The 12,092-nt window shown below is 42.5% G+C and overlaps 1 protein-coding gene across 2 annotated transcripts in view; it reads left to right on the forward strand.

The window, feature by feature from the left end:
- ephb1 (EPH receptor B1) overlaps positions 1-12,092 on the forward strand; it is a 141,685-nt gene that overhangs the window by 82,295 nt on the left and 47,298 nt on the right. For both annotated transcript variants that reach the window (XM_019262195.2, XM_027285682.1), the window contains exons 4-5: positions 4,460-4,615; positions 11,584-11,919. In XM_019262195.2, coding sequence (XP_019117740.1) covers positions 4,460-4,615; positions 11,584-11,919 — 492 coding nt within the window. The remainder of the gene's footprint in view (positions 1-4,459; positions 4,616-11,583; positions 11,920-12,092) is intronic.

A 12,092-nucleotide genomic window follows, 5' to 3' on the forward strand; every position in this document is an offset into this window, starting at 1 on the left:
GTACTGTAACTTTGATTGGGTTTAAGTTGAAAAGCCATTTCCAAAACCCATCTTGGTCATAATCCTTTGCTTTGGCTTCCTTCAACTCCTAACTGTACATTTCCATTTTATCTCACACACACCTGGTGATGCTTGCATGACAAGCTAATATAATTCTTATTCCACTGCCTCCATAAATCCCATGTCTCCAATTACTTTGGATTCCGATGTGTTATATACATTCTGCAAGAGCACATACTAAACACATGCACCGTATGTGACACAGTGCCACTGTGCTTCCATGTATGATATATTGCCTGCAGTGTTGCACTATATTATATGCTCGGCAAACACTGCTCAGTCTATAACCTCTTAGTACTAACTCCCAGCTCACAGAGAATAGCTCATATATTGCTAATCTTCTCGTGTAGCACTTGTCTCGGCCAATCAATACATCACTCTATTGTGTAGAAGATAAAGAGGATCAACGTTTTCTCCAAATTAACTTGGGATTTGGAAACGCGTGGTATACAAAGTTGCTCCACATGCTTGTTCATGAGTTACATTCAGATTGAGACTGTTGTCATGATCAGTAATCTAAAGAGTACCTGCTGGGAAGATGACTGACGAGTGAAGAGATCATCATCTCATCTCTCCCGGTCAGGTCTGCTGTGACATGAGGTCATCACAGTTAGACTGTGATGAGTAGCGAGAAGTGATCCACAGCTGCCATACCTCTGTCAACTCGCCGCAGAGTGAGCTCGAGACAGAAGGAGGGAAAGAAAGAGAGAAAGACAGCCGACCTTAACAAGGATTCAAACCTGTCAATCAAGGCAAGAAAACAACAAGGGAAGGAAAGGTGGGAGAAGAGAGAGCAATTCATTACCAGTGGGACGGACAAAAAGATGTGAGGGCAGAGGAGAGGAGAGAACAATGCAGAGAGAATACTGTAGAGACCACTTGAAAGGGAGGAATGTTTTGTTTTTTGCATGCAGTCAGTTCAGTTGTGGGTTATTCTCCCACTGGGGAGACTAATTGCTTGTTGATCTAATGTTCTATCCCCTCCTGTCCCCGAAAAACCAACACATTTGATGAGTGATGGGTCTATGTGCTTTTTTTTCTGCAGGACAGGAACTCCTGGCCTCCTCCAATCTAAATATTCACAAATCAAGAGAAAAGACTTTGGGCTCAGTTCCAAATTCATGAAGCATAACGCTATGCAGCCCACCGCTGCCCGCCCTCAGAACGAGACCTCTGAGGGTTTGCTCACATTGTTCACATCACTTTCTCATTCTCTGTCTTTCTCTCTCTCTCTCTCTCTCTCTCTCTCTCTCTCTGTCTTTGCCCATATCGCTTTCTTCCTCCCTCTCGCTCTGTGAGGCCGATCAGGAGGCAGCTAATTAATGAGTTTAATGCTAGGATTCATGCACATATTATGTGTCAATTAGAGAGAGAGAGAGAGTCAGCTCCAAGGTAGGAGTTAGAATCTAGACGGACATTCATCCTGCACGTGTGTGTGTGTGTGTGTGTGTTCTGCCTGTTTGTTTTAGCCTATCCATCACTTATCTCCTCTCCTGTAACGCTGATCATAGCATCTTCAGTTGTCCAATGAGAGGCGTTACATTATCACAGGTTCTCTAGAACGTGCGCTAGACAAGGGGCAGAAAATGTGGGTGCGCCATTTCATTAAATGGGGTCAGCGGTGGTTACATGTGTCGCTGTGTAAATCAGTTCAGTAAATGTATTCTGGAGGTGAGGAGAGCATTGATGGCAATATGGGAGTGTTTCTAAGGTTGTGTGTGTGTTTATGCCGGTGAGTGCGTACACTAGTATAGGTGTGTGTGTGTGTGTGTGTGTATGCATTCTTCAGCTTGCAAGTTTGCCTTGAGGCACTTTTGCAACACTGCTATCTCAGATGGCTGATTCAGCACAGCCTCCCCTGCTTTTCTCTTCACTTTTGCCCATTTATGAGTGTCCATGCTAGCTACTGTCTGTCTGTAAACACACAACCCGAGGGCAGAACCCAATGCACACATTCTCCTCACACCCCATTAAACATACCCTGAACAACTTATTGTGATCCCTTTTCATAAGAGTCAGGGCAATAGATTTGTGTGTGTGCGTGTGTGTGTGTGTGTATTTATGTGACGGCCATGTGTGCGTGCGTGTGGTTCTTTGCTTGCCCTGATGTATGAATTTTATACAGCAAGATGATACACGATGATGACACATAAGTGCCCCCCCCCCTCCCCCCCTCCCCTCCCTCCTCCTGCTGGAAAATGAATTTTTGATCCATGTTTTATCGTCTTGTAATCTCTGATATCTCTGGAAGTTATTGCTTTATAAAATGGCTCTGCAGCTGGTTCGTGCTTCCCCATATGGCCTAGGAAGGGTTTTTAAGAGCCTCAATGTTCCTGTATTAGAAGGAGGTTGATCTTCTCACACACGCAATCCGTGTATAACAAGCCAAGAGAGGTCTTGGACTCCTACACACTAACATAGAAATAGATAAACCCCTATAGGAACATTATTACCTTTATTGTACTCTGTTACAAACTCTGTAGAACTCTTTATATTCTTCCATACATGCACTTTTAGTTTCAAGACAGCACTGGAGCATCCACAGCACAGCATAGCAATGTGTCCTTGTGCATTGCAGCTTAGGTTAGTTTTATAAACTGTTTTGTGGTTGTTGTGGTCAACTCATGTATATGTGTTGGTGTGATGTGTCCGGCTGTGTGAGGACAGTGTTGTGTGACTAGACATGAGGACAGTTAGTTAGCCTCTGGTGTGTCAGTCAGCCTCCGCCAAAGGAGACGGTAGAGCAGCCCCTGTTGGGGGGCAGCAGCCGCTGGCAGAGTTGTGTGTGTGCACCACTTTCTCCTTCACCTGCTTTCTTTCTTACTTTCTTTATCTATCTATCCCTCATTAACAGTGCATCAGACAGGCAGGCTGAATGGTGTGAATGGAAGAGTCATAAAAACAGGCACCTGCCCTTTTTTTTTTTACAGGGAAATAAAGTAGACTCAGGCTTCTAAACCCAGCCTCTCAGTGCATTTTTTAATGAAGCATAACATTTTTTAATTAAATCTTAAAAGCCTGTTGACACAGAGGTCTAAAGGTTTTTCTCACATAGCTACTGTGCTATGTTCTCCGCTATTTGACCCGGCACTGAGGGGGTATGGCACCAACTCCTTAGTCATTATTGCTTTGAAATAACTCCCCATTTACCAAGCTCTTCATAAATATTGGAATGGAGAGACTTTAAATACAACAGACCAAACCATTATGTGGTTAGCAAGTTCAATACAGATTATTTCTTTTGCTTTAAATATCTGAACCACCTAACCAATGTCCCATCATTTAGTTGTCTGCTATTGTCTGAAGACCTTGTGTCAAGCCTATTGTTTTTGATATATAACTTGGCTGCACTCTGTTTTACACTGTCCAAATACTGCTGTCACAGTTTCTGTGAGAAAAGGAATAGATCTACATTACATTTGTCAGCCACAGTCAAGCCTTTACAATCTTTTACTCAGGCAAATAGACACAGCTGGAGAAACTGTAAGATGCTTGTCCCATTAGATTTATAACCCCTCCCCCTCTGGAGTGCAGCAGCACCACCTCCTGCATCAGTACGCCAGCTAAAATATTAGACATTTATCATGGTTATTACAGTCAGTAAATCCTTCCACACAGTGCAGAGACTCCTCGGCTTTGTATTCTTTTGGGATATGAGAGTAAATGGATTAGGTTATTGCCTGGACTTCAGCGCACTGATATCAGCCACAATAATCTTTGTCCTCCACCACGGCCTTTAGAATTTAGGGCTCAAACACATCAAGCCAACCTTTGCAAACTACCAACGGTTTTGCTTCACGTCGCAGCATGTCTTCTGTTAAAATGTGTTCTTGAACATACTGCAAATGCTAATGTACCTCTGTATGTTCTCTGCCTCTGAGAGAAGAAATATGGTTGTCAGGCTACTGATTGTGCACATTGCTCATAATTGTAGATTCATTATTAAAGGAATTCATAAACATTTAGGAAAATATTTGTTTTCTTGCCAAGAGTCAGACAAGAAGCTTGTTACCACTCTAATGTATTGTTAAAATTACAGCTGCAGTCAGCAGTTGGTTAGGTTAGCTTTGCAAAAAGACTGGACACAGGGGCAAACATCTAGCCTAGCTCTCCCTATAAGTAACAAAATCCACCTTCCTGCACCTCTAAAGCTAAAGAACAAGTTATATTTCATTTGTTTAATCCACACAGGCACACAGGTATAAAAGTCGGTTGTGTGTGAGACATTTTGCAGTCAGTGTTATTTTTATTTTCCATCATTTTGGACTCTTTTCTGCTTCAGTCTGTTTCTGTTTCTGCCCACCGTTCTCACTGATATATGACCCAGATACCTGGCTCATGCGTTGGCTTGTTTTTTTTTACATTCACTGTCACTGACATTGTTTTTCTGATCTTACAGCATGCCCACCAGGTACCTTCAAGTCAACCCAGGGTCCAGGTCTGTGTCTCCAGTGTCCTCCTAACAGCCGCTCCACAGCTGAGGCTGCTACTATCTGTGTGTGCCGCAATGGTTACTACCGTGGTGATGGTGATCAACCCGATGAACCCTGCACCAGTGAGTACATGACACGGCTTACACACTCTAAAACATGCACACACACACACACATACATTCTTGTGAGAACATGCACCTATAATAGGTATATCTATGTATAATATATTTTAGTCTAGGACAAATATTGAATAAACTGTCACACATATATATCATTATATTTTCAGTGACAGTGTACATTTTTTTTTTTAGATCTATATCCATCACTCCACTTGCGTTTTTTTTCTTATAACCATCAAACTAGCACATGTAGTAGCATTCAAATGAGCTTGTATTTAGAGCCCTAGTTGTCTTCTCAGTCTGGTCGTAATACTCACATCGCAGGGTTTCCATCATTGACATCTCCATCACGGTGCCAGTGAGCTTTGTTTCTGTTTCCTCCTCAGTTATCACCCTCTCTGTCTCTCTCTCTCTTTTTTTTTTTTTTGCCGTTGTTCTTTCTCTCTGTCTGCTATCATCCCCTGAAGTCCTAATTACTCAGGCAGATGCTGCGAAGCTCCGACACTGTCCTGCCGTTATCCACTGGAGATCCAATAAGGCCCCTCACAGCATCAAAGTTATCTTAATATGATGTAAAAGCAATATGCTAAGCCTTCCTGCCATCCCTGCTGGCACACAGTTACACAGAAGGAGACCCCAAAAAGTTTGTTTACCCCTACTTCTTTGCTGCCGCTGGGGAGTGTCTTAGTGGTGTTTTCCTCTCAACAGCAGTCATTGAAGCATTATCGGTGTGGTTATGTATTCATTTAGTCCTGATTTACTCCACATAAACCTGGCTAATTGGCCTCAGCAATGGGCTTCAGACCACATTGCTTTCCTAATCCTAATCAGAAGGGTACCCTTCACAGCTAAAACATGTAGTGAATCCACCTCTTGTGCGAGGTTTCCTTTTTTATAACTCTGAAGTGCTTTAAAGCAGCAGTACAAACATGGCTGTCTGTCTGAATGCTTCCCAAGTGTAGCCATCCACAACTTTAGGCTTTGGATGTTCTCAACGGATGACACCCCACTTTCACCTTGAGTTTTTTCACCCTCCCATGGTATACTACATAGCTCTCTGGTGAATTAGTGAACGCTCCATCAAGTATAGCATCTGCCGCTACCTTGAGGCCTTGAATTTTCCCCAAGCAATCTGCACAACAGGTCCCCAGTGGAGCTCCTTGAACAGATCCCTCTGGTCGGTGTTCAGTTTCCAAATTCAGGCTGTGTTACTTTTTTCCGTTTTCAATCACCCCAGTTTCTTTTTAGTCTTCTCTCAGTTTTTCAGCTTCTCGGGTTTTTTTCCTCTTTTTCACACTGTTTTCCGTCATTCTTAGTACAACATCAATCCTAGCTAAAATACTTGATAACAGGTCCAAGGTACCCAATTACATAAGTTAAAAGAAAAGACAATTTGTCCCCTTTTACAAACAAGTACACAGCGGACTATGAAGTAAAATGAATTTGTTACAAGAGACTTTATCCAAATTCTTTGAGAATGCTTACCTACACATGCATTTAAAATGTCCGCATGAGAATTGTGTTTTTAAACCTTAAATTAAAATTAGCATCTTAAACCAGCAGATTTAAAGCCTTGAGCAGTACAGTACAGAGGAATTTGAAGCTCAGGGTGCCTTAGTTCTCGGCAGGGGGGCAGTGAGATCACCCTAGTAAGAATCTCTTTAATACTTTGGGTCCTGATAAGAGCACTACTAGAGTAGCTTAAATCAGGCCAATCTGTAGCAGCAGAAGCTGTAGCATAGCGCTCCTCGCCAGCGTCAGAGGCGCGGGTCCCTGTGTGCTCCAGATCAGTCTGATTAGGTTGCTGATGGATTGTCCAGCGCCTGGCTCTGTCAGCGGGGGGGGGGGGGGCACCTCCTGCTATACGCCCCCATCTTTTCCCTCAGGGATATGCCAAGCCTGGGATGCACTTCAAACCACCCCGACACCTCTCGCCCCTCCTTCATCCCAATCTTCTGTCTTGTGCTGACTCCAGCCCTGCCTGAGGGGAGAAACACCAAGTGGTTCTGTCTCACAGCATGAAGCCCACTCCTCTCATCTTGGCTATCCAGCATTGTGCGCACTGGGACAGTGGTTTACATTGCACTGCATCCCTTTCTGGTCCCTTCTTCAGGCTCCAGTTCCCCTTCTGACGTACCTCCAACTCCCCATGGGTGTGCATGTGTGAAGAAGAATTAATGTGTACATGCAAGAACAGTCTGGTGGGGAGTGAGGTCAGATGGCTCCAGTATGCTGGCACCAGTGGGTTTCTCTCAATGTCTGAGTCAGACAAGGAAAATGACAAGCTGAGTGGTAACTGAGGAGAGTCAGAGAGGGAATGATTGGTCTGTAAGGGGAGAAATGAGGCAGTGATTGAGCATCCTGGAGTGAGGAATAGTGAAGAAGGGAAGGGAATGATGGGAGGGACGCACAGATGACAAAGATAGATAGACAAAAATCCATTAATTCAGTCGGAGGGATGTGACAAACTAAGACTTGAATCTGTACACTTCAAGGTTTAGTCTGAATATAGGAGAAATGATGGATTAAGAAAGCTGTCCGGGGAAGTTTAATACATAGCCCACGGGAACACAGCATATGAGAGAGTCCCTATGAAGCACAGTATGATGTTAAAGAAAAAAAAAAAAAGATGCTGTATATGCATGTTTACATCTTGGAAACCACCACTGCCAGCCACCAGCCAATTCATGGGGAAAATCTTTGGAATGTAATTGAATGAACATAAATATAGGGAAAGAGAAGGAAAATAGGATGGTTCTGATGGGTTTCGACATTCCTGATCCGTACCACATTGGCCCTGAATCTTGTGGCTCTCACTCAACACTCATATCTGTGGCCTGTCCCCTGCAAATCTCCTTGAGCCCTGTCAAACACTGTCTATGTCTCGTAACACAAACAAAACCCATCAAAATTCCTGACTGAAAGGACGGGCTTATCTGCTTTTCCATTCTTCTCATCATCCCATTTAGATTTTCTATTCACCGTCACTCCTCTCTCCTTGTTCTGTTTTCAAAGAGAAAGAGGAGTGAGGCATCAAAGTGCATAAATATTCTGCTCTTTTCCCCAAGTTTCTTTTTTTTTTTTTTTTTTTTGCCACATCAATTCTGTTGTCAGTTCTAGAGTCAGTTGAGGGTACTTCCCACAGAAGTCATCTGGCCAATTTCCTCTCTCAGCAATGCAGTAGTATGTGGAGTCTGGCTTAGTCTAATCCCGGTACTGGATAGAAGAACATAATGCTCCAGACTAATGTGCACATGCATGCACACATGTTCAAAAATGACACCACTCACATCTAAAGCTTAATAGATGCAGAATCAAGGTAATTCAGCATTAGAGAGTGATGCGTGGGCATGTCGATTATCCTTTAGTCAGTTAAAGAAAAGCTTTTGTGTATTCATATTGTGTTTCCTCAGAAGAGTCATTGTGGATGCACCCACACCTCCCAAGCTGCACTCTATGCTCACATACACACAAACACACACGCTGTATCTACGACTCCCTCAGTCTCTCAGTCAGACAGCATTAGTCCTTATAACATGTTTTATTTCATGTCTCACCAACCCACACAACCCTTCTTTCTTTCTCCCAGCTCCTCTGGCTGCGATCAGTATCTCCACACAGGGACCTTCTGTTGGTCCCTCAAGGCCTGTTTCACATCATAAAAACAAACAGTTTGAAGGAAGAGAAGCGTCGGCCTCAGACCATTCAAAGAGTGGATGAGTAAACAATGTGCCGAAGTGTTTATTTTGGGCACTGGGGCACTCTATATATGAGCAGCTGAGGGAGAAAACTGGGCCGTGGTCTTTTACAGTCCAGGTGGCACCTTAAAGCCTGCTCACATACCATGCAGCTACGCATACCTATAAATCTGTGAGTAGCCATGAGTCAGACAGTCCCTCATGTGTTTTTTGTTTTATTTTTAATTTTTATGTTTTAATTTTAGTGATCTACGTCTCCTTTTATTTTCCAACCTCACCCAGAACACCAAGACATATTTGCTCATACATGCATGTACTTGAAGCAAGACTTTTAGCTCCTTTCAATCTTTTGTTAGTGACGAACACACCCACCTGCAGATTTCAAGGTAAAAAAGTAGGTGGCAAGGTGCAACATCTTGTTGCACCTTGCTACCTACTTTTTTACCTTGAAATCTGCACAAGGCTTGATGTTGGCTGGGTGTAGAACGTGTGTTTCATAATAGATCTTATTTCATGAAGTCCTTTTTGTTTTCCGCTCAGTGATGATTTATCATTTGGTTCATAGATTTTAAAAATGTATTTTACATTACAAAATGATGTGACACAGCTGAATTACCACTGTTATATTTGAGGGTGTTAAATTCTTAGAAATAAATTCCAAACTCTCTTTAGATTGTTGTATGAATTTGGATTATTATGGGTTATGGTCAGTTTATATAGCCATGTAAACAGCTTACACAAACCTTTCCTTGACTCACAGTTTAGCCAGCAGTGACATTGTTATTGCATGTAAACACAAGCAAAACTAATTGAGCTCAACCTTATTAATCATGTAAGCAAAACAAACCAAAAGCAGGCAACAACATTTTGTTATTAGTAGTCTAAATTTTTTGTCTTTAGTAATTGCAATAAATGAATATTATGCAGCTTTTTGTTTTAAATGTGCATTATTACTAGATTTTTACCATCTCCACAAATTCAGCTTAAAAAGGCACATTGTCTGGCTCCGTTTTTGCTTCGCCATATATTTGTGCCTCACAGTATTGTGCTTTCTGGACAACTATATTGATTTTCTACCTGGTCTGCACTCGCCTATCCATTTGGTTTGCCAGTATTGTGATGTACCCATATGATTGCCACAGCTGTTAATAAGGTATAAAATTAATAATATGACTGGCTGAATATGGTTCGTCACTGCATGAGTACTCTTTAAATTCCCCCTCACAAAATCCTTTTGTGCATAATGCATCCCGAATAAAAATAAAAAATAAATAAAAAAAACATGTGCATTGATTTGTCCTCATTGTCCTTGTGCAAATGACCTAACACTTTGCACTGGTTGTTGTAATTGCACCATTAAAATAGAGCCCTTACTGCACAGTTCATGTCATAAAGAGCACATGAGCCGCTTGGAGATGATGTTTTGCCCGCTTTAGTGAAAGCAACATGTATGTGAGCGCAACCAAATCTGTCTGGCGTGGCTAAATGAACGCCAGCTGAGAGCCTGTAAGTAACGTTCTCAACAAATTAAATCCTATGGCAAATTAAAACAGCCACAGGGCACCTTAATAGTCTGCAAATCACTGGTTAAGTGGCAGTCACATCTGATTTCTTGTACCATCACTGCATATGTGGAGCTTGGTTATAATTGGGACGAAGGAGTGTGAGGCCTAATTCACACCTCGACCAGAAAACATTTATTTCTTCCACCGTTATATGACAACTTTAATACACAGTGCAGATATAAATTCGCATAAAAAAGATAGTTCAGGCATGTGTGTTTGTGTCGCATGTATTTTCCACACGAGCAGGTGTGCATTGCTTTCCCCAGCAACGCAAGTTTGGAGGCAAGTGCATGCATGTGATGGATGATACAGAGGATACAAGTGGTGTGTAACGTATGAAGTGCCTACTGTGCAGTACCCAAGGGGAAAGTCTAAAGTGCTACCAATTCCCTCAGATAGCTTGTTCCTACCAAAACATTCATATTTTCCCTCCACATACAAGAAGTCTGTTAGTAACCAAAAACCAAATGATGTGCCATTTAACCATCTATCTGAAACACTAACTGTCCTCTCAGCCAGATCATAATAATCACACTATGGAAGTCACGCCCTTCCTGTCACTGACCTCTCTGTTGTTGAGGCGCTGAGGCGAGGTCACGGCAGTAACAGTGCCGTTCCCTCACCCTTGTGTGTTCTGCCGCTTTGTCCCAGCTCCCCAGGGCTATCCCACATGGCTTCCCAGCAACAATGATTAATTGTGTCTGTGTTGACTGAAGTAACTATCTGCCCTATGCCCACAGGAATGGGAAACTCAAGTGCTGTATCATAATATGCTTAAAAATCCATATGCATTCTATTTGTTGTCATATTTTTTTATTAGCGAGCTCAGTAATTCCTTAAAGGGTCTCTAGAACTGAGAAGATTTTTAGTTTCACAGTCGTCATGGATCTAATAGTGGGTCAGTTAAACTTCTCTTTAATGATAAAGGTCAGGCTTTATGGAGGATGAATTGGTACTAGATCAGCTCTGCAGGGCATTCCTCACTTAACCTAAGCAGCACTGACTAAGGGCTTTAGAAAGCTTCTGCTTTATCGGCAGTGTTTGCTATCTGAGAAGTAAGAGCTGCCTCTGAGCAGCCGGGGGGGGCACAGAGTCTCGGCTAAGCAAAATTCTCCACAACCATTTGAACAGATTTTAACTCTTAGAAGAATTGCGCTGGAATCACAGGAGGCTGAGCCAAGCCACTTTTCCGCACCCTAATATTAAGCCACCACTTAAGCGAAACAATAGTTTTATTATTTCTTGATTTCTTTCTGAATATCATCTTTGAGGTTCTGCTCCAGCTGTGGGCTATGAGGGAGTGAATGGAAGCGTGAATCTCCAGAGCCACTTGGATAAGAATACTCACATGCAACACTGCATTTTGCTAAATAACCAATGTTTGATAGACACAAACGTTTCGCTGTATGATCTCTCTGGATGTGAATGGAATAAATTAGCATTCCAATTGTGCTGAAGATGGAGAAAAAGAAGAAAAAGACAAGTTGCTCTTGAACAACACTTATATTTATTACAGGGTTGTAAATTGACTAAATTGACCTAGCAGCAGGCAGATTTATGAAATAGTTTCCCCTTTTTCTTGACAAGTAATGCATTATTTTGCTTTCATAGTCGTGCCAGCCTGCCTTTTTTCTGATATAAAATTTTATTAGGCATAAATTTAAAATAGAATTTGGCTTACATTTTTTTTTTCTCTGCTTGTCTACAGGTGTCCCATCCAGCCCGAGGAATGTCATCTCCATTGTGAACGAAACCTCTGTGATCCTGGAGTGGCATTCCCCGAGGGAGACAGGCGGACGCGATGACGTCGTCTACAACATAGTGTGTAAGAAGTGCCGAGCTGACCGGCGCTCCTGCTCCCACTGTGACGACAATGTGGACTTTGTCCCGCGACAGCTGGGTCTGACCGAGACCAGGGTGTTCATCAGCAACCTATGGGCTCACACCCTATACAGCTTTGAGATACAGGCTGTCAATGGCGTGAGCAATAAGAGCCCATACCCCGCCCAGCATGTCTCCATAGATATCACCACCAACCAGGCTGGTAAGTGGCTACTATGGTCTAGCGTGATGATGAATCTTCCACACAGGTTATATGTTTTTTATTTTTTATTTTACTGTCTCTCACCTTTCTGTAAGGAATCTGGTCTCCCTCGCCTAGTCGTTTTATTTCAGTTTGTGAAATGTAAAATTCTACTATTATTGCATAAATGTAAG

The sequence above is a fragment of the Larimichthys crocea genome, chromosome XII (genome assembly GCF_000972845.2).
Source record: "Larimichthys crocea isolate SSNF chromosome XII, L_crocea_2.0, whole genome shotgun sequence".
NCBI classification, from domain to species: Eukaryota; Metazoa; Chordata; class Actinopteri; family Sciaenidae; genus Larimichthys; species Larimichthys crocea.